The 22,824-nt window shown below is 45.2% G+C and overlaps 1 protein-coding gene across 7 annotated transcripts in view; it reads right to left on the bottom strand.

Annotated features, from left to right (window-relative positions):
• LOC126986309 (uncharacterized) overlaps positions 1–22,824 on the bottom strand; it is a 145,956-nt gene that overhangs the window by 22,137 nt on the left and 100,995 nt on the right. For 5 of the 7 annotated variants that reach the window (XM_050842292.1, XM_050842293.1, XM_050842287.1 and 2 more), the window contains exons 57-76: positions 21,331–21,498; positions 20,803–20,938; positions 20,399–20,519; positions 19,774–20,040; positions 18,069–18,192; positions 17,132–17,322; positions 15,709–15,847; positions 15,015–15,123; positions 14,818–14,913; positions 13,564–13,680; positions 11,329–11,406; positions 10,431–10,632; positions 9,906–10,124; positions 8,165–8,438; positions 6,808–6,988; positions 6,225–6,399; positions 3,672–3,847; positions 1,859–1,989; positions 1,584–1,714; positions 998–1,145 (exon numbers count right to left, since the gene is read on the bottom strand). In XM_050842292.1, coding sequence (XP_050698249.1) covers positions 998–1,145; positions 1,584–1,714; positions 1,859–1,989; positions 3,672–3,847; positions 6,225–6,399; positions 6,808–6,988; positions 8,165–8,438; positions 9,906–10,124; positions 10,431–10,632; positions 11,329–11,406; positions 13,564–13,680; positions 14,818–14,913; positions 15,015–15,123; positions 15,709–15,847; positions 17,132–17,322; positions 18,069–18,192; positions 19,774–20,040; positions 20,399–20,519; positions 20,803–20,938; positions 21,331–21,498 — 3,183 coding nt within the window. The remainder of the gene's footprint in view (positions 1–997; positions 1,146–1,583; positions 1,715–1,858; positions 1,990–3,671; positions 3,848–6,224; positions 6,400–6,807; positions 6,989–8,164; positions 8,439–9,905; positions 10,125–10,430; positions 10,633–11,328; positions 11,407–13,563; positions 13,681–14,817; positions 14,914–15,014; positions 15,124–15,708; positions 15,848–17,131; positions 17,323–18,068; positions 18,193–19,773; positions 20,041–20,398; positions 20,520–20,802; positions 20,939–21,330; positions 21,499–22,824) is intronic. The other 2 variants (XM_050842289.1, XM_050842290.1) reach the window with 2 other exon arrangements.

The raw sequence follows: 22,824 nt of genomic DNA, 5'->3' as shown, positions 1-22,824 counted from the left end.
CAATACAAACAGTTTCAACCCCATATACACTGTTCCAGCCTCTCATACACTATTCTAAACACAATACAAACAGTTTCAACCCCTTATACACTGTTCCAACCTCTCGTACACTATTCTAAACACAATACAAACAGTTTCAACCCCATATACACTGTTCCAACCTCTCATACACTATTCTAAACACAATACAAACAGTTTCAACCCCATATACACTGTTCCAGCCTCTCATACACTATTCTAAACACAATACAAACAGTTTCAACCCCATATACACTGTTCCAGCCTCTCATACACTATTCTAAACACAATACAAACAGTTTCAACCCCATATACACTGTTCCAGCCTCTCATACACTATTCTAAACACAATACAAACAGTTTCAACCCCATATACACTGTTCCAACCTCTCATACACTATTCTAAACACAATACAAACAGTTTCAACCCCATATACACTGTTCCAACCTCTCGTACACTATTCTAAACCACAATACAGTTTCAACCCCATATACACTGTTCCAACCTCAACAAATACACTCTGAATCCCATGGCCACTCTTTACTTTTCACTTTTATAAGAGCAACGATTAGCGGGCTTTTTTTCTACACTTTCTTTTTGTTACCCTTGAGCTGTTTCCTGTGCTGTAGAAAAAACATGTATATACAATGATTCACCCTGTCATCTCATACATTGCTTCAAATCCATTACCCAAAACCCTTATACAAAACACTGTGTCCCGCAAACTCTCGTCTCTCATCACCCATCACATTATTATTTAAAACACAATATCCTCACTGATCTTTCTCTCCCTCTCCTCTTTATCTCTCCCTCTTCTTCACCCCTCACCCCTATCATCTTCTCCTCCTCCTTCCCCTTCCTCTTTCCCTCCCTCTCCCTCCTTCCTTCTCTTCCTCTCCTCCTCACTCTGATAATAATGACAAAAATGAGATCTTACTTACACACATGACCCCAAACAAACTAACTCAATGTCCTCACCGATCCTGAGATGCTGCACTGTTCCAGGCCGGGGTTGGTGTCTGCGACGTATTCAGGGCAGGAAGACCAGTTGCCTAGCCTGTTCTCGGCACCCAGGGAGAGCAAGGTCACCTCGTCCGCCAGGGGTCTTAAGATCGGGTCCAGCGTTCTGCAGGGGTGTAAGGGATGAGAAACACTTCACTATCCACCACAGAGGCAGAGAAAGACCTGGGAGTACATGTTTCCAGGCTACCAGTGAAGGGATATCCAGCATACCAATACCACATGGGAAACACTCCACTATCCACCACAGAGGCAGAGAAAGACCTGGGAGTGTATGTTACCAGGCTACCAGTGAAGGGATATCCAGCATACCAATACCACATGGGAAACACTTCACTATCCACCACAGAGGCAGAGAAAGACCTGGGAGTACATGTTTCCAGGCTACCAGTGAAGGCCAAATCCGTGCCAATCGCAGCGGACGGGTTAATCAACTCCACATACATGACCCTTGACCTAACCTAACACATATAAACTCCTAACCAACACTACTGATCCATATTCTTCCCTACCGAGATATGTGTTGCCAGCGGTCGTTATGTACCTGAGGAAGGTGGCGGCTGGGGCGGGGTAGAGAGCAGGGTCGAAGGTGAGGGGCGTGGCGTTACTGAAGCTCGGCCGCCACTTGGACGACACCATGGCCAGGAAGATGAACAGGAACGGCAACACGAACATCTGGCGAAGCGACGGAGACGATGCGAAGTGAGACGAGTTTCTTTTTATTGGTTGATTCTCTGTCTGTTTAACTTTTTTGTCTGGCTGTCCGTCTATCAGTTTGCATTAGCTGTCAGTCCCCTTCTCTCTCTCTCACCCTCTCACCTGGACGTAGAAGTGCCAGTCCCGGCCATGGTGCAGGAGCCTCTTATGCAGCAGGGCCCCGAGACGCCTCAGCCACACACAGCACTCGCCATGTTCCAGCGAGAAGTCGTACCTCCCGGCCAGGTCCTCTTCTGGTGGGTGAGGAGGAGAGGAATTACAAAGAGCTTAAGAACATATTATTAACTCTTAAAAGACATCTTGACCATATATCCCAACGAAGGAGATATGATGATACGTTCCTAGTTCTAGTCCATTGAAATAATCCAGAATAGCAAAATACAGTGTAGTGACCCCCCAGACGTAGAAGCTCATAAAACCCCACTTAACCCGGTACTAGCGACGGGCCAAATTTGTGGCTTTACCGTGTACCAGCGACGGGCCAGATTTGTGGGTTTACCGTGTACCAGTGACGGGCCAAATTTGTGGCTTTACCGTGTACCAGCGATGAGAAATTTGTGGCTTTACCGTGTACCAGTGACGGGCCAAATTTGTGGCTTTACCGTGTACCAGCGACGGGCCAAATTTGTGGCTTTACCATGTACCAGCGACAGGGCAAATTTGTGGCTTTACCATGTACCAGCGATGGGCCAAATTTACGGCTTTACCGTGTACCAGCGACGGGCCAAATTTGTGGCTTTACCGTGTACCAGCGACAGGCCAAATTTGTGCCATGATATAAACCCCCAAAAACAGATGATGCAAAAACTGATCACAAATGCGTTGATATATATTATGAAATGGTTTGTGTGAGTGATGATTTTTTCTCATTTTTCTCGCTTAGAGGGACCATTAAGAAACATGATCCCCACAGTTGCTGGTTTAAAGCCCTACCGTAGCTTCTCACCTGGCTAGTTGGAGGTTCAATCCCCAATCCAATACAGTCCAATCAATTTATATTTCCCCGTTTTAGAACCAGATCAGTTTCTCATTTGTTTAGTGACGCTGAGAAGTTATGCTTGATGATGATAAAAGCCTCCCAGCGGAACAGGACATAGAAGGCTTAAGTCAGTCCTGTATAAAGTGTATTAGATCGCAGTGGGTTTAAGCTGAGTGACAGTGTGTTGGGTGACTCACTCTGGGGGTTTGGGGGAAGCTTAACCCCTTGGCTGTTGATTTCCTACAAGAAGACATCACCAAGCTACAGGAATGGAGCAAAAGGTGGCTGCTACAGTTCAGTGATGAAAAATGTAAAGTCCTGCACCTTGGGAGGGGACATCCAGCACACCAATACCACATGGGAAACACTCCACTATCCACCACAGAGGCAGAGAAAGACCTGGGAGTGTATGTTACCAGGCTACCAGTGAAGGGATATCCAGCACACCAATACCACATGGGAAACACTCCACTATCCACCACAGAGGCAGAGAAAGACCTGGGAGTGTATGTTACCAGGCTACCAGTGAAGGGATATCCAGCACACCAATACCACATGGGAAACACTCCACTATCCACCACAGAGGCAGAGAAAGACCTGGGAGTGTATGTTACCAGGCTACCAGTGAAGGGATATCCAGCACACCAATACCACATGGGAAACACTCCACTATCCACCACAGAGGCAGAGAAAGACCTGGGAGTGTATGTTACCAGGCTACCAGTGAAGGGATATCCAGCACACCAATACCACATGGGAAACACTCCACTATCCACCACAGAGGCAGAGAAAGACCTGGAAGTGTATGTTACCAGGCTATCAGTGAAGGCCAAATCCATGCCAATCGCAGCAGATGGGTTAAATCAGTCCTGTATAAAGTGTATTAGATTGCAGTGAGTTTAAGCTGAGTGACAATCAATGGGTTGGGTGACTCACTCTGGGGGTCCGATGGCAGCTCCACTTTGAGGCTGGTGGTGTTGGGCACGTTCTCGATGGCGCTGCGGGTGTTGAGGGTGATGATGACGTCCTCCAGGCTCGTGGGACGCAGCTCCAGCGATGAGAAGCCAAGCGAGTCCAGGCTGTTCTCAAGCTCCCCGAACACCTCCGGGATCCTGGGGAATAGAGGATTTTTTTTACAGTTAAGGAATGAGCATTTTTATTTATTTTTTTACAGGTAAGGAGACAGTTCAAGGGCATAAAGAAAAATATATATACTGCTCCTGAATAGAGGTAATAGAGGGAGCATGACAATAAAAGGACAAAAAAGAAAAGCAGGAATAAAAATGATGACTGGATAGTGCTCTGGCAATAGAAAAAAGGATGAATCACAGCAACACATAAGAACATTAGGCACTGCTTCGACAAAGGAAAGAGGAACGGAATGTGTGTGTTGGGTACGCATGTAAGTAAAACAATCACATACACACACACACACACACACACACATGGACCCCCTGACCCACCTGTTACCTTCCTTTCCCCTTGCAAACACTTAACTTTTCCATCACTTTTCTTCCTTCATTTCTTCAGCCTTCTCTCAAATGACCCCTCAGTGACCTCTACTTGACCCCCCTGTTACCTTTTCCCTTGCAAACACTTAACTTTTCCATCACTTTTCTTCCTTCATTTCTTCAGCCTTCTCTCAAATGACCCCTCAGTGACCTCTCCTTGACCCCCCTGTTACCTTTTCCCTTTGCAAACACTTAACTTTTCCATCACTTTTCTTCCTTTACTTCTTCAGCCCTCTCTCAAATGACCCCTCAGTGACCTCTTCTTGACCCCCTGACCCACCTGTTACCTTTCTTTCCCCTTGCAAACACTTAACTTTTCCATCACTTTTCTTCCTTTACTTCTTCAGCCTTCTCTCAAATGACCCCTCAGTGACCTCTACTTGACCCCCCTGTTACCTTTTCCCCTTGCAAACACTCAACTTTTCCATCACTTTTCTTCATTCCTTCAGCTCTCTCTCAAATGACCCCTCAGTGACCTCTACTTGACCCCCTGACCCAACTATTACCTTCCTTTCCCCTTGCAAACACTCAACTTTTCCATCACTTTTCCTCCTGTCTTCATTCCTTCAGCTCTCTCAAATGACCCCTCAGTGACCTCTCCTTGACCCCCTGACCCACCTATTACCTTCCTTTCCCCTTGCAAACACTCAACTTTTCCATCACTTTTCTTCCTTTACTTCTTCAGCCTTCTCTCAAATGACCCCTCAGTGACCTGTACTTGACCCCCTGACCCCCCTGTTACCTTTTCCCTTTGCAAACACTCAACTTTTCCATCACTTTTCTTCCTTCCTTCAGCTCTCTCTCAAATGACCCCTCAGTGACCTCTCCTTGACCCCCTGACCCACCTGTTACCTTCCTTTCCCCTTGCAAACACTTAACTTTTCCATCACTTTTCTTCCTTTCTTCATTCCTTCAGCTCTCTCAAATGACCCCTCAGTGACCTCTCCTTGACCCCCCTATTCCCTTCCTTTCCCCTTGCAAACACTTAACTCTCCATCACTTTTCTTCCTTCCTTCAGCTCTCTCTCAAATGACCCCTCAGTGACCTCTCCTAGACCCCCTGACCCAACTGTTACCTTCCTTTCCCCTTGCAAACACTTAACTTTTCCATCACTTTTCTTCCTTTCTTCATTCCTTCAGCTCTCTCAAATGACCCCTCAGTGACCTCTCCTTGACCCCCCTATTACCTTCCTTTCCCCTTGCAAACACTTAACTTTTCCATCACTTTTCTTCCTTCATTTCTTCAGCCCTCTCTCAAATGACCCCTCAGTGACCTCTCCTAGACCCCCTGACCCAACTGTTACCTTCCTTTCCCCTTGCAAACACTCAACTTTTCCATCACTTTTCTTCCTTTCTTCATTCCTTCAGCTCTCTCAAATGACCCCTCAGTGACCTCTCCTTGACCCCCCTATTACCTTCCTTTCCCCTTGCAAACACTTAACTTTCCATCACTTTTCTTCCTTTACTTCTTCAGCCCTCTCTCAAATGACCCCTCAGTGACCTCTCCTTGACCCACCTGTTACCTTCCTTTCCCTTTGCAAACACTTAACTTTTCCATCACTTTTCTTCCTTCCTTCAGCTCTCTCTCAAATGACCCCTCAGTGACCTCTCCTTGACCCCCTGACCCACCTGTTACCTTCCTTTCCCCTTGCAAACACTTAACTTTTCCATCACTTTTCTTCCTTCATTTCTTCAGCCCTCTCTCAAATGACCCCTCAGTGACCTCTCCTTGACCCCCTGACCCACCTGTTACCTTCCTTTCCCCTTGCAAACACTTAACTTTTCCATCACTTTTCTTCCTTTACTTCTTCAGCTCTCTCAAATGACCCCTCAGTGACCTCTCCTTGACCCCCTGACCCAACTATTACCTTCCTTTCCCCTTGCAAACACTCAACTCTCCATCACTTTTCCTCCTTCCTTCATTCCTTCAGCTCTCTCAAATGATCCCTCAGTGACCTCTACTTGACCCCCTGACCCACCTGTTAGTGTTGCCAAGGGTGTCGTGGATGGGCAGCGAGTAGGTGACCTCCCCGTTGATGTTCTCGAGGAGTCGGGCGTTGGGTACGTACTGGGTCACCACCTCCCACACCTTCTCCTGGCCGCCCTTCCCTCCGTTCTTGGTCAGGCTGAAGGTGTGGCTCGGGCTCTTGAACACTGCAAAATGGGAGTGTGTTTGAAAGAAGGAACACTTGGAAGACTGCACAATGAAGGGATAGTTTTGAAATTTATACCAGGCTGAGGGAAAGGACTGAGAGGCAAGGTTATAAGAGATGGAAGAAGGAACACTGCACAATAACGGAATAGAGTTTTTGAATGCATACCAGTTACTGCACAACAACGGAATAGAGTTTTCGAATGCATACCAAAGTGAGAGAAAGGATCAAGGGGTAAAGTTAAAAGAGTATGCATAAGGAAATGGCTCCTCCTATCCTCTCTTCTGGTATATATGCTGAACCTACAAACCTTAAATGACCCAATAAAATCCCTCACGCAAACAGATCCAGCTCGACTTTATTCAGGTTAGCGGACTCCTAATGTGCGTACAGATCAGGTGAGGCGTACCTTTGAAGGGGAGATCAGAGTAGGAGAGTGCCGTCTTCTCTGTAAAGGCGTGCAGGGAGTCTGTTTTGACCTTGGCGAGTGGCGTCGGGAGTGGATGTGGCGCCCGGCTCAGTGTGATGCTGTAGCCCAAGCCGTACTCTGACTTCAGGGCCAGCGGGGACCCCACACACATGAGTCGCCCCTGAGGAGAGATTAAGGGTGAGTTCTGCAGTGCTTAAAGGTAGGGAGAGTAGCATGGAAGGGAGATAGGGGTGGAGGGAGAGAGGGAGGGAGAGTGGGAAGGAAAGGGGATAAGGAGGGAGAGGGAAGGATGGAGGGAGAATGTGAGGAAAGGAGGGAGGTAGGAAGGGAGGGAGGAGAGAAAGAGTAAGAAGGGAGATGGGGAGGGAGAGATGGAGGATGAGATAGGAAGAGGGAGAGAGGAAGAAGGGAGGAAGAGGGAGAGAGGGAAAGGAGAGAGGGAATGATGGAGGGAGAAAGGGAGGAAAGGAGGGAGAGAGGAAAGGATGGAGGTAAAAAGGGAGGAATGGAGGGAAAGAGATAGAAAAGGAGAGGAGAGAGGAAGGAGAGAGGAAATAAGGAAGGGAAGAATGGAGGGAAAAAGGGAGGAATGGAGGGAAAGAGATAGAAAAGGAGAGAAGGAGAGAGGAAGAAGAGAGAAAGGAAGGGAAGAAGGGAGAGAAAAGGAAGGAGAAGGAGGGAGGAAGGAGGAAAGGAGAGAAGGAGAAAGAGGAAGGAGAAAGGAGGAAGGAAGAATGGAGAGAAAAGGGAGGAAAGAAGGGAAAGAGATAGGGAAGGAGGGAGATGGGGAGGGAGAGAAGGAGAGAGGAAGAAGAGAGAAAGGAAGGGAAGAATGGAGAGAAAAAGGGAGGAATGGAGGGAAAGAGATAGGAAAGGAGAGAAGGAGAGAGGAAGGAGAGAGGAAGTAAGGAAGGGAAGAATGGAGGGAAAAAGGGAGGAATGGAGGGAAAGAGATAGAAAAGGAGAGAAGGAGAGAGGAAGAAGAGAGAAAGGAAGGGAAGAATGGAGAGAAAAAGGGAGGAATGGAGGGAAAGAGATAGAAAAGGAGAGAAGGAGAGAGGAAGAAGAGAGAAAGGAAGGGAAGAATGGAGAGAAAAAGGGAGGAATGGAGGGAAAGAGATAGAAAAGGAGAGAAGGAGAGAGGAAGAAGAGAGAAAGGAAGGGAAGAATGGAGAGAAAAAGGGAGGAATGGAGGGAAAGAGATAGGGAAGGAGAGGAGAGAGGAAGGAGAGAGAGAGTAAGGAAGGGAAGAATGGAGGGAAAGAGATAGAAAAGGAGAGGAGAGAGGAAGGAGAGAGGAAATAAGGAAGGCCCGCACACCAATCCACACACGCACCTTATTCAACACAGCCACGCGGTCAGCCAGCGTCTCAGCCTCGTCCAGGTGGTGCGTGGTGAGCAGGATGGTACGGCCGGCACGGTTGTTGCTGATCACCTCCCACATGGCGGAGCGGGCCAGGGGGTCGATGCCGGAGGTGGGCTCGTCCAGTACAACAAGCTTGGAGTTACCCACGAACGCCAGGGCCATGCAGAGTCTCCGCCGCAGCCCCTCCGAGAGCTGGTGGGCCAGGAACGCTCGGTGCTCCAGAAGGTCCATGTTAGCCAGGACTCTGTTAGGGAGGGAGGGAGGCAGTGAATGGGTGTGGGTTGTTGGTGGCCATCTTGTGAGGGAGTAAGCATCAATAGTATGTAGAAAAAGAGCAACAATAACAAAAGTAGAAAGCAGAAATAAGATGATTAAAAACAAAAATTATCAAAAAGGGATGATTAACCCAGTAGGAGCGATGGGCCAAATTTGTGGCTTTACCGTGTAGCAGCGACGGACCAAATTTGTGGCTTTACCGTGTACCAGTGACGGACCAAATTTGTGGCTTTACCGTGTACCAGTGACGGGCCAAATTTGTGGCTTTACCGTGTAGCAGCGACGGGCCAAATTTGTGGCTTTACAGTGTACCAGCGAAGGGCCAAATTTGTGGCTTTACCGTGTACCAGTGACGGGCCAAATTTGTGGCTTTACCGTGTACCAGTGATTTAATTTGTGGCTTTACCGTAGCATGACGGGCAAATTTGTGGCTTTACCGTGTAGCAGCGACGGGCCAAATTTGTGGCTTTACCATGTAGCAGCGAGGGGCCAAATTCGTGGCTTTACCGTGTACCAGTGACGGACCAAATTTGTGGCTTTACCGTGTAGCAGCGACGGGCCAAATTTGTGGCTTTACCGTGTAGCAGCGACGGGCCAAATTTGTGGCTTTACCGTGTAGAAGCGACGGGCCAAATTTGTGGCTTTACCGTGTAACAGCGACGGGCCAAATTTGTGGCTTTACCGTGTACCAGTGACGGGCCAAATTTGTGGCTTTACCGTGTACCAGTGACGGGCCAAATTTGTGACTTTACCGTGTACCAGTGACGGGCCAAATTTGTGGCTTTACCGTGTACCAGTGACGGGCCAAATTTGTGGCTTTACCGTGTACCAGCGACGGACCAAATTTGTGGCTTTACCATGTACCAGCGACGGACCAAATTTGTGGCTTTACCGTGTACCAGCGACGGGCCAAATTTGTGGCTTTACCGTGTACCAGCGACGGACCAAATTTGTGGCTTTACCGTGTACCAGCGACGGGCCAAATTTGTGGCTTTACCGTGTACCAGCGACGGGCCAAATTTTTGCCATGATATAAACCCAAAAAATAGATGATGTATAAACTGATCACAAATGCGTTGATATGTGTATTATGAAATGGTTTGTGTGAGTGATGATTTTTTCTCATTTTTCTCGCTTAGAGGGGCCTTTAAGAAACATGATCCCCGCAGCTACCGGGTAAAAAATAAAGAAGGAAGCAACAAAGTGAAGTAAAACACAAAAAGAAAAGAAAAATGAGGAAGAAAAGAACAAAAAGATAATATATAAGAGAGAAGAAAAAGAAGAAAAAGATGAAAAAGAAGAGTATAAAGAAGATTTTTAAGAAGAATGAGAACAAGAAGAACAAGAACAAGAAAAATAAGAACAAAGAGAATGGGAAAAAAAAAAAAAAAAAAAAAAATCTCCAAATCATCCGTCTTCCGTCCCCAACACTTACGAATCCACCTTAGCGGGCGGCGGGTCGTTGGGTCGCTGCTTGAGGGCGATGAAGTAGGCGAGCGTCTCCTCCACGGTGAGCAGTGGGAAGAGCACCGACTCCTGAGGGCAGAGACCCATCATCTGCCGCGCCCTCTCCCACCCCTCGCTGGTGTTCACATCCTCGCCGTACACCGTGATCTTGCCCGCTGTCGGCTCCACCTCGTGCGTCAACATTGAGCTGCGGAAGAGAGGCAGAAATAGATATATACAGATGGGGATACATAAACACAGACATATATACATAGCCATTTCCAAGTAACAGACTAGTATGCAAGAATATGTGATTTACTTGTTATAAGACACAGAAGAGATATTTCTATGTAATAAAGAAAGGAAATGAATAGCAAGGCAAGTAAGAGTTTGGGAGAGTTTTTACATGCTTTCTAAATAGCTCCTACCAAGTACAACCAAGAATAATTATATAAACAAACACATAAGTCACCCATCAGTCCACAAACGAACAACAACAAGGCCCAGCACTCACATAATGGTCGTCTTGCCTGCCCCATTATGACCCAGCAGCGCCGTGACCTGACCCTCGTACAAGTCTAAGGTCACGCCGTCAACCGCCACCCGGGAGCCTCCGCCGGTGTTGTGGTAGATCTTGCGCAGGCCGGTGATGCTGAGGCCCTTGTGGAGTGACTGCTTCAGCCCAAGGTCAAGGTCGACAACGTGTACGGCGTCCTCTGTGGGGGGGACCGAAGGGAGGCGAAGGGGGTTGTAGGGGAGGAAGGAGAGGAGGAAAAAGATAAGTAGGAAGGAGGAAAGAGATAAATGAGGGAGTAGGGAGAGAGGAAAGAAGGAATGAAGGCACAGGATAGTAAGGGAGAGGAAAGGCAGAAGAAGAAAGGAATGAAGGAAGGAAGGAGAGAAGGATGGAAGAGAAGAGGAGGGTAGGAAAGAAGAGAAATGAGGAAGGATTGAAAGAAAAAAGGAAGAAAGGAAGGAAGGATGGGATGGGAAAGAAGAGAGGAATTAGGAAGGATTGAAAGAAAAAAGGAAGGAAGGAAAGAAGGAGGGAAGAACGGAAGAGAAGCGGACAGTAGGAATGAAGAGAGAAATGAGGAAGGATTGAAAGAAAAAAAGGAAGGAAGGAAGGAAGGAAGGAAGGAAGGAGGAAAGGGGAGGGTAGGAAGAGAGAAACAAAGAAGGGAGTAGAAAGCAAAAAAAGAAAGAAAACAAAAGAAGGAAAGAAAGAATAAAAATGAAAAGTTAAATCTGTCTCGTATACATCAAATCTTTCTTTTCAGTCAACTTCTTTTACTTCACGAGAACAGACATTACTTTTGTCCTTTAAACTATCAATTCATCCCTTGGTCTGTCTTCCTAACCACAGCAATGACGAAAGAGCAAGTAAGTAAGCAAGTGGTTCCATGGCTTACTTTTCACAGAGTCCATTTCCTCGAGCGATGCCACCTTGCTGTCGGGGGGAAGGCCGGTGAGGCAGGCCGAGCAGCAGGCTGGCAGGCACACAGGGGAGGCAGGCCAAGGCAGGGAGAACAGACAGGTTAGTGGGTGCAGTGCAGGTCTCAGGGTGTGGATAGTATAGTTATTCTGGGCGAGACATGCAGTGAGACAAGCGCTGGGAGGGACGAAGGGACTCAATCACGTTCTGGATGAGAGTCAGCTAAAAAAAATGGATGGGTTAAAATACATTGCTTGGGTGTAGGAGGATGTTCACGGCTGGCAATAAGAGTATCAAACACCCATAGCAATTGGTACCCCCAGACAAGCGCAGGGAGGGACGAAGGGACTCAATCACGTTCTGGATGAGAGTCTGCTTAAAAAAACGTTAATTCTTGGATGGGTTGACCCCTTCACTCATGGCGTCATCGTTAGTCCTCTTCTAAGCCTCTCAATCCTCCTCCATTTCCTCTTAATCCTCTTCTAAGCCTCTCAATCCCCCTCCATTTCCTCTTAATCCTCTTCTAAGCCTCTCAATCCCCCTCCATTTCCTCTTAATCCTCTTCTAAGCCTCTCAATCCCCCTCCATTTCCTCTTAATCCTCTTCTAAGCCCCTCAATCCCCCTCCATTTCCTCTTAATCCTCTTCTAAGCCTCTCAATCCCCCTCCATTTCCTCTTAATCCTCTTCTAAGCCTCTCAATCCCCCTCCATTTCCTCTTAATCCTCTTCTAAGCCTCTCAATCCTCCTCCATTTCCTCTTAATCCTCTTCTAAGCCTCTCAATCCTCCTCCATTTCCTCTTAATCCTCTTCTAAGCCTCTCAATCCTCCTCCATTTCCTCTTAATCCTCTTCTAAGCCTCTCAATCCTCCTCCATTTCCTCTTAATCCTCTTCTAAGCCTCTCAATCCCCCTCCATTTCCTCTTAATCCTCTTCTAAGCCTCTCAATCCTCCTCCATTTCCTCTTAATCCTCTTCTAAACCTTACAAGAGGAAATGGAAGAGGATTAAGAGGAATTTAGAGGAGGATTGAGAGGTTCAGAAGAGGACTAACGGTGTCGGACGCTGATGTCGGGGTCGCCGGAGTGAAGGGGTTAAAAACAAAATGCTTCGGTGGTTCTCAAGCTGGAGGAGGTTATTCACGGTTGGCAATGAGAGTATCGAGCACCCATAGCCAATACAAAATCACGTCTATAGATTTTGTTTCATTTTTTGCTTGACCCGAAAAAATAGCAGCAGAATGGCCTCAACACACACAACAAAACAAAACAAACACAAAATACAACCAATACAAAATCATGTCTATAGATTTTGTTTCATTTTTTGCTTGACCCGGAAAAATAGCAGAATGGCCTCAACACACACAACAAAACAAAACAAACACAAAATACAACCAATACAAAATCACGTCTATAGATTTTGTTTCATCTTTTGTTTAAATGACCCGGAGAAAAAAACAGCATGGCCTCAACACACACAACAAAACAAAACAAACACAAAATACAACCAATACAAAATCACGTCTATAGATTTTGTTTCATCTTTTGTTTAAATGACCCGGAGAAAAAAACAGCATGGCCTCAACACACACAACAAAACAAAACAAACACAAAATACAACCAATACAAAATCACGTCTATAGATTTTGTTTCATCTTTCGCTTAACTGACCCGGAGAAAAAAACAGCATGGCCTCAACACACACAACAAAACAAAACAAACACAAAATACAACCAATACAAAATCACGTCTATAGATTTTGTTTCATCTTTCGCTTAACTGACCCGGAGAAAAAAACAGCATGGCCTCAACACACACAACAAAACAAAACAAACACAAAATACAACCAATACAAAATCACGTCTATAGATTTTGTTTCATCTTTTGTTCAACTGACCCGGAAAAAAAACAGCATGGCCTCAACACACACAACAAAACAAAACAAACACAAAATACAACCAATACAAAATCACGTCTATAGATTTTGTTTCATCTTTTGCTTAAATGACCCGGAGAAAAAAACAGCAGAATGGCCTCAACACACACAACAAAACAAAACAAACACAGATTACGACCACAGACAGTGTTAGTTTTTTGCGACGTAGACCAGCCAAACACAGGTAAGGAGGCGGGAAGGGGGAGACGGGGGCAAGACACAGGTTAGGATACCCCCCGCTCCCCCCCCTCACACACTCTTCACCCCTTGCTGACTCTACCTGGAAACATGTTGAGGGTAAAGTCATTAGTCTGCCTGCCCGAGATGGTCTGCAGGAAGCTGGCGCGTTTGGGGGCAGCCTCTGAGCCGCCCTCGTTGAAGTGGTTCTGAGGGGCATCTGTGGAAAGGGTCCGGTGAGATGATGAGGCATAAGGGAAATGAGAATAGAAGAATGTGAGTAAATATGACTGCCATCCTTGTCTCCCTCCTTTCCTTGTCTCCCTCCTTTCCTTGTCTCCCTCCTTTCCTTGTCTCCCTCCTTTCCTTGTCTCCCTCCTTTCCTTGTCTCTCTCCCTTCCTTGTCTCCCTCCCTTCCTTGTCTCTCTCCCTTCCTTGTCTCTCTCCTTTCCTTGTCTCCCTCCTTTCCTTGTCTCCCTCCTTTCCTTGTCTCCCTCCTTTCCTTGTCTCCCTCCTTTCCTTGTCTCCCTCCTTTCCTTGTCTCCCTCCTTTCCTTGTCTCCCTCCTTTCCTTGTCTCCTTCCTTTCCTTGTCTCCCTCCTTTCCTTGTCTCCCTCCTTTCCTTGTCTCCTTCCTTTCCTTGTCTCCCTCCTTTCCTTGTCTCCCTCCTTTCCTTGTCTCCCTCCCTTCCTTGTCTCTCTCCTTTCCTTGTCTCCCTCCTTTCCTTGTCTCTCTCCCTTCCTTGTCTCCCTCCTTTCCTTGTCTCCCTCCTTTCCTTGTCTCCCTCCTTTCCTTGTCTCCCTCCTTTCCTTGTCTCCCTCCCTTCCTTGTCTCCCTCCCTTCCTTGTCTCCCTCCTTCCCTCAGTGACTGTGAAAGATAATGGAATACATGAACATCGGCAAAGGAATGGTACAGTTGTGGGGGCATATGCTACAGCTGCACATGGCCACAGTGCTCATCTCTGTCACATTGGCCCTTGAGTCTGTGGCGGGTGAGACATACCACTCTGGGGTACGAACATTGCAACACGTTTACTTTTTCCAGATTTCCAAAGGTACCCGCTTCTCAACCAGGCCATAGCAAGGATGAAGAGTTGGGTGAGCTGCACATTGATTGCCCGGGCCACAATACAAACCCAGGCCATCATCATCATCATCATCATCATCGTTTAACGTCCCTGTGGTGGGGTTGGACGGGATACGAGCCTCCTCCACTGTTCTCGGTCCACAGCCATTTCTTCCGTGATGTTCAGCCTCCTCATATCTTCCCCCACCACCTTTCTCCAGGTCTTCCTTGGGATCTATAACTGATGTAGAATGGAGGTAAAAACAAGGAAAAGTGAGATGATGTAGCTTACCGTTTCTGAAGTAGTTGTAGACGAGGGTGATGGCGTAGAAGAGAACGGTGTCGAGGAGTAACATGATGATCGCCAGGCCCAGCGTCATGTCCGACCCTGTATAGGAGGGGGGAAGGCAGAGAATAGGTCATGTATGTGTTTTTTTAATTTCTCCAACACTCTCTCTCTCTCTCTCGTTCACTCTCTCGCTCGCTCACCCTTGGTCGGCGGGCTCCACATATTGTCGTAGTTAGCGCCCTCCTCTATCAGCTCGTACTGACAGATGATGCGAAACCCGAACCCGAAGGCCGTGGAGGGCAGAAGGCACTGGGGAGGGGAGGGAGACAAGAGGTATTAGTGGGTAGTCTTTTTAGGGTGTTATGTGAATGGGTCCTAGATTATGTATTATGTATTTCAGTGAGTAGCGGGCTTTTTTTTATTATTGTTTCTTTTTTTGTGCCCTTGAGCTGTCTCCTTTGTTGTAGATAAAAATAATAATAATAAAAAAAAATCTACCCTTTCATTCCCTTCCTCTCTACCACCTCAATTACTTCCCTGCCTCTCTTCCTTATCAACTTAATCTCTACCCTTCTGTTTCCGTTTCTTTCTCTTCCTCTCTCTCTACCACCTCAATTACTTCCCTGCCCTTCTTCCTTATCAACTCAATCTCTCTACCCTTCCATTCCCTTTTCTCTCTCTTCCTCTCTCTCTATCACATTCCCTCCTGAAACACTAACATCACCTCTTTCCGTGTCCTTCTCCTCCTTCACACAGCCACGATATATCACAATTTCCACTACCTCTACTTCCTATCTACCCCATCACCTCCCTATCCCTCAATCTTCCCCTGTCCCTCCTGACCACCTTTCCTCATCTCTGTCGGACCTTCCTTCCCCTCTCCGCCACACTCACGGTCAGGACGATGGCAGTGAAGGGCACGGTCGTCTGTATCACCGAGATGGAGATGAAGGGAACATTGAACACCAGTAGGCCCATTACCCCGATGAACACTGCCAGAACTGTAGTTGGTATCAGGTTCGCCACCATGTAACTGAGAGAGGGGGATGATGAGGAGATTTTGAGGTGCATGAAAAATGGATGCAAACAAATAAATGAGAATAAATAAAGATAAATGAGAAGAAAGTTTGTAAATGACGTGAGAAAAGCCACACGACAGAGTAACTGGTGGGGCACGGCGGGCGGGCAACCATTGAAATACGTGAAAATAGATGCGGTGAGTAGCGGGATTTTCGTTTTTCATTATTGTTTTCTTTTTTTTGCCCTTGAACTGTTTTCTCTACTGTAAAAAAAAATGAAAAAAATGGAAAAAATACATGAACGAATCAATTTAAATCTACGAGTCAGACGAAGGCGGGTAGCGTAAACAGCGATGGTACTCTAGGGCGTGGAGGAAGAACGACCAGGAACTGTTTTCTCTACTGTAAAAAAAAAAAAAAAAAAAAATGAAAAAATGAAAAAAATACATGAATGAATCAATTTAAATCTACAAGTCAGACGAAGGCGGGTAGCGTAAACAGCGATGGTGCTCTAGGGCGTGGAGGAAGAACGAGCAAGAACTGTTTTCTCTACTGTAAAAAAAAGAAAATAAAAAAAAAATAAAAAAAATAAATAAAAAAAAATGAAAAAAATACATGAACGAATCAATTTAAATCTACAAGTCAGACGAAGGCGGGTAGCATAAACAGCGATGGTACTCTAGGGTGTGGAGGAAGAACGAGCAAGCCCCATTATTCTCAGACCGATAAAAACAGTGGCGTACGAATGAGTGAAACTGAATCAACGAACCAGACGAAGCAGAATTTTGAAATACATGAGAGGGCCAGCCATACCTCCACACAAATATACACAGCAACGCCAGGCACCTACCAAAACGACACCACACTGGGGATATAACAGAAGAGGAGGGCCATCAGCGCACCAAAGTCGGAGCGCGGTTGTAGTCCGCCGAGGGAAAGGAGCAGCGCCGAGAGAACCACGATTTTTTTATACCCAGTAAAAATGAAAAAATAAAAAAATACACAGCAACACCAGACACCTACCAGAACGACACCACAACAGAGGAGCATATAGTGAGCTTTTTCTGTTCTCTACTCTTTTTCTATGCCCTTGAGCTGCCTCCTTCCCTGCCAAAATAGATAAATAAATAAAATACACAGCAACACCAGACACCTACCAGAACGACACCACAATGAGGCCGCAACAGAGGAGCATTTAGTGGGCTTTTTTAATTCTCTACTCTTTTTCTATGCCCTTGAGCTGCTTCCTTCCCTGTCAAAATAGATAAATAGAATACACAGCAACACCAGACACCTACCAGAAAGACACCACACTGAGGCCGTAACAGAAGAGGAAGGCCATCAGCACGCCAAAGTCGGAGCGCGGTTGCAGTCCACCGAGGGAAAGGAGCAGTGCGGAGAGAACCACAATGACCAGCAGAAGCACCAGCGAGTACAGCAGCCACACCAGATGGTCCAGCCACAGCCTCAGCCCCATGACCTCTTGCAGCTAATGGGGGATGCGGCAGGGAGAGAGAGAGAGATGGAGGGAGAGAGAGTTATGGAATGGGAGAGAAGATAGAGAGGGGCGGAGAAGGGAGGAGAGAGGGGGAAAGGGAGAGAAGTGAGGAGGGAAAAAGATGCGAGAGAGAGAATGAGAGAGAGAGAAGGAAAGAATGAAAGAAAAAGAAAGAAAAAAAGAAGCAATAAGACGAGGGAAGAAAATGAAAGAAAATGGAAGAAAAAAGGAATGAGAGAGAGGGAGAGAGAGAGAGAGAGAGAGAGAGAGAGAGAGAGAGAGAGAGAGAGAGAGAGAGAGAGAGAGAGAGAATGAAAAAGAAAGAAAATAACAATGAGAAAGAAAAGAAAATGAAGGAAAAAATGAATGGAAGAAAAGAAAGAAGAAACAAGAGAGAGAGAGAGAGAGAGAGAGAGAGAGAGAGAGAGAGAGAGAGAGAGAGAGAGAGAGAGAGAGAGAGAGAGAGATTAATTACCACAATACTAATCTACTCCTTTATCTAGTTTTATCTACCTATCTATTTATTCATTAACTTTTCTTTCTTTATTTTCTATTCTTTTTATTTCATTTTATTCTTTTTTTTTTTGTGTGTGTGTGTGTGTTTGTATGTGTGTGTGTGTGTGTGTGTGTTTATATATGTGTGTGTGTGTGTGTGTGTGTGTTTATATATGTGTGTGTGTGTGTGTGTGTGTGTGTGTGTGTGTGTGTGTGTGTGTGTGTGTGTGTCCGCCACTCACCTGTTTGTTCCGAGACTCGCGCTCCTGCACCAGCTGTTGGATGAGGAAGGTGGAGAACAGCACCAGGGAGAGGAACGAGAAAATGAAGCTCATGACGGGAGACTCATTCACCATCTGCAGGAAGCTGGGGAGGACAGAACAGAGGGCCGCATTTTAAAACATTTTGTCGCCCAAGTTCACATATTTGACAAGGCTTTCATGGGAGTTGTGGGCATTTCCAGGAGTAGTTTTATGACCCTGGTGGTAGTCTGACCCTTCCTCTGTACCATGAACCTAAAGAAACACATATTTGACAAGGCTTTCATGGGAGTTTTGGGCATTTCCAGGAGTAGTTTTATGACCCTGGTGGTAGTTTGACTCTTCTTCTATACCGTGAACCTAAAGAAACACATATTTGACAAGGCTTTCATGGGAGTTTTGGGCATTTCCAGGAGTAGTTCTATGACCCTGGTGGTACTCTGACCCTTCTTCTGTACCATGAACCTAAAGAAACATATTTGGCAAGGCTTTCATAGGAGTTTTGGGCATTTCCAGGAGTAGTTTTATGACCCTGGTGGTAGTCTGACCCTTCCTCTGTACCATGAACCTAAAGAAACACATATTTGACAAGGCTTTCATAGGAGTTTTGGGCATTTCCAGGAGTAGTTTTATGACCCTGGTGGTAGTTTGACTCTTCTTCTATACCGTGAACCTAAAGAAACACATATTTGACAAGGCTTTCATAGGAGTTTTGGGCATTTCCAGTAGTAGTTTTATGACCCTGGTGGTAGTCTGACCCTTCTTCTGTGCCATGAACCTAAAGAAACACATATTTGACAAGGCTTTTATAGGAGTTTTGGGCATTTACAGGAGTAGTTTTATGACCCTTCCTTCCTCTGTAACATGAACCTAAAAGAACACCTATTTGGCAAGGCTTTCATAGGAGTTGTGGGCATTTCCAGTAGTTTTATGACCCTGGTGGTAGTCTGACCCTTCCTCTGTACCATGAACCTAAAGAAACACATATTTGACAAGGCTTTCACAGGAGTTGTGGGCATTTGCAGGAGTAGTTCTATGACCCTGGTGGTAGTTTGACTCTTCTTCTATACCGTGAACCTAAAGAAACACATATTTGACAAGGCTTTCATAGGAGTTTTGGGCATTTCCAGGAGTAGTTTTATGACCCTGGTGGTAGTTTGACCCTTCTTCCATACCGTAAACCTAAAGAAACGCATATTTGACAAGGCTTTCATAGGAGTTTTGGGCATTTACAGGAGTAGTTTTATGACCCTTCCTTCCTCTGTAACATGAACCTAAAAGAACACCTATTTGACAAGGCTTTCATAGGAGTTGTGGGCATTTCCAGGAGTAGTTTTATGACCCTGGTGGTAGTTTGACTCTTCTTCTATACCGTGAACCCAAAGAAACACTCATTAGAACCCAACTGATCCCCTCTATGACCTTTAGAAATAGTTGATGTAAGAATTGAAAGTATCTAACAATATTAACCAGTATAAACACTTCAACCCAACCCAACCCAACTCAACCAAACCCAAACTAAACTAAATCTTAAACAACCTAACTCAACCCAACCCAACCTAAGACACCTCAAACAAACCCAACCCAACTGAACTGAACCCAAAACCAACCCAACCAACAAAACTCAACCCAACCCAACCCAACTCGACCAAAACCCAACCCAACCTAACCTAACCCCAGCACTCACTCGTCTTTGGTGTAGCAAGGGTAGGGCTGCTGCTTGGTGTGGACGGGAAGATTCAGCAGTAGGTCCTCCTCCTCATCACTCAGGGGCATCGCGACCTCCGCTGACCTCCTCCTCCTCCTCTGCTGTGCCGCGCCCCCTCCCCGCCTCTTGGCCTGCTGGTGTTGTAGTTTCAGGATGGAGTGTTCGAGAGTCTCCTGAAGCTGTATGAAGCCCTGTTGGTATCGCATGTAGAAGGCCATGTCTGCGTAGGGCCCGGGACGCCAAAAGCTGTAGGGGTGAGATTGGTTTGGTGAATTTCTTTCTTTCTTTTTCTTTCTTTTTTTTTTTTTACATCAAAGGATACGGCTCAAGGGCAACAAAAAGACTACAAAAATAAAAAAAATAAAAAAAAGCCTGCTACTTGCCGCTGTGGTTCGATTTGCATTTTTTTTTTCTTTTTGTTTTGTTGCTTGGAGCGTTTGTGTTTTATATTAGTCAGGTTCTTTTCATTGTTTATTATTTTCGTTTTTGTTTTAGTGTTAAGTTTGTGTAGTTTGTTTTCTCAATGTGGTGTGGATTTACTGTTTGTCTTGTTTGGAATGCTGTTTGTGTCCGCGTGTGTGTGTGTGTGTGTGTGTGTCCCTACCGTGGTCCGAGGAGGAAGGTCGGGGGGCTCTTGCTGTGGTCAACCCTGATGGTGTAGGTGAGGTCTGGGGGCAGGACGCTCTGAGTACTGCCGGTCTCCCCAACACCCTGGAACACAACGCCTGCGGAACACACACACAGGGAGGTGAGACGAGACGAAGAAGGCATCAAGAAATACAGTTTTCCATACAGAAGCATAACAACATGGAACGGACTTGACGAGGAGACTGTGTGTGCAAAAACGATTCATGAATTTAAAGCCGAACTGGATGATAAGCGTTATGGAGACATGACAGCACGAGACTAGTACAGCTCTTTTCCTGTACTTCACAACTAGGTAAATACAATACAACTAGGTAAATACAACTAGGTCAATACAACTAGGTAAATACACAAACTCTTTACCCGCCAGGAACTCCTTATTCCGGACCGCGTGATTAGCCTCCTCCAGCAGCTGACTCTCATTCTTCACTGCAACGAACCTCTGCAGCTGGAGACACGACATAAGGCTCATCCCGACCTCCAGCACGTCCGAGAATTCCTGAGGGCGGAAGAGGGCGAGGGAAGGACGATAAGGGTGTGTTGGGAGGGTAAGAGAGTAATGCCAAAATTTAATTAAGTACGGGAAAGATAGAAATCAGGGAGGAAAAGTAGTTATAAGTATTTTTAAGTAAATATAAGTGTCGCCAGGACTGTTGCCGGGTGGAATCGTGTAATGGCAAAATTTAATTAAGTACGGGAAAGAGAGAAATTAGGGAGGAAAAGTAGTTTTAAGTATTTTTAAGTAAATATAAATTCCACCCGGCAAAAGTCCTGGTGACACTTATATTTACTTAAAACTACTTATAACTACTTTTCCTCCATAATTTCTATTTTTCCCTTGGCTTAACACGCAACTCCTACGAAAACACGAATATGACGCAACCAACTCACCCTGACCAGCTGGGAGGACTCGAGCAGCTGCGGGTAGGTCATCTTGAGGTTGTCGGTGAGGGAGGAGAAGGAGGGCATGGAGGTGAGGTCATTGGGGGTGGGGATGGAGTGTAGAAGGTCCTCCATGGCTCCCCGCACCCACGGCTGGTCGAGCGTCTCCTTCAGTTTCTGTCGAAGGGAGAACGAGAGGAGGATTAAGAGGCAAAGGAGTGAATGAAGAGTGAAGGGATGAGATAACTGATAAAGAAAGGAAGAGGGATAAATGAAGATAAGAATAATATGATAAGGATGATAAAGAGAGACAGAAAAGTATATTAGGTAAAGTTAAGGAAGGCAAAGGAGTAAATAAAGAGTGGAAGGATGAGATAATTGATAAAGTAAGGAACAGGGATAAATAAAGATAAGAAGAATATGATAAGGATGATAAAGGGAAGCAGTAAAATAAATGAAGTAAAGACTGACAAAATGAGATAAATGGTAAAAAGCACAAGAAAATTTAATTAGAACCAGAATGATGAAACAAGAATAAAGGAGAGGCATGGAAGTAAACTAAATATGAACTGGAAGAATGAGATAAGGATGATAAAGAAAGGAAGGGAAATGAATCAAATAAAGGCGGGAAGGCTGAAATAAATGAAGTAAGAAATGTAGACAAGACGAAACATTATTTTTTACATCGGAGGAGAAAAAAAATTTGAAATGAGAAATAAAGATGAGATAAGAATGATAAAGAAAGGAATAGAAATAAATTAAACAAAGACTGAAACGACGAAAACAAAAGTGATAATCGAAGTAAAATTATATAGACAAGAAGAAACGTTATTTTTTACATCGGAGGAGAGAGAAAAAAATCACAGTGGGAATTTGAAATGAGAAATAAAGATGAGATAAGAATGATAAAGAAGGGAACGGACACAAATTAAACATAGGCTGAAAGGACAAAATAAAAGTGAAATAAAAGAATGTAGATAAGAAGCATATTTTTTTTTACACAAGAGAAATGAAAAAAAAATATCACAGTGGGAATTTGAAATGAAAAATAAAGATGAGATAAGAATGATAAAGAAATGAACAGACACAATTTAAACATAGGCTGAAACGACGAAATAAAAGAATGTAGATAAGAAACATATTTTTTTTTACACTAGAGAAACGAAAAAAAAAATATCGCAGTGGGAATTTGAAATGAAAAATAAAGATGAGATAAGAATGATAAGGAAGGGAACGGACACAAATTAAACATAGGCTGAAAGGACGAAATAAAAGTGAAATAAAAGAATGTAGATAAGAAACATATTTTTTTTTACACTACAGAAACGAAAAAAAAAAATATCGCAGTGGGAATTTGAAATGAAAAATAAAGATGAAAGAAGAATGATAAGGAAATGAACAGACACAAATTAAACATAGGCTGAAAGGACGAAATAAAAGTGAAATAAAAGAATGTAGATAAGAAACATTTTTTTTTTACACTACAGAAATGAAAAAAAAATA

Source organism: Eriocheir sinensis, chromosome 61, assembly GCF_024679095.1.
Source record: "Eriocheir sinensis breed Jianghai 21 chromosome 61, ASM2467909v1, whole genome shotgun sequence".
Taxonomy (NCBI): Eukaryota; Metazoa; Arthropoda; class Malacostraca; order Decapoda; family Varunidae; genus Eriocheir; species Eriocheir sinensis.
Note: the sequence above shows the minus strand (reverse complement) of the source record. Positions and strands in the feature narration are given on the sequence as shown.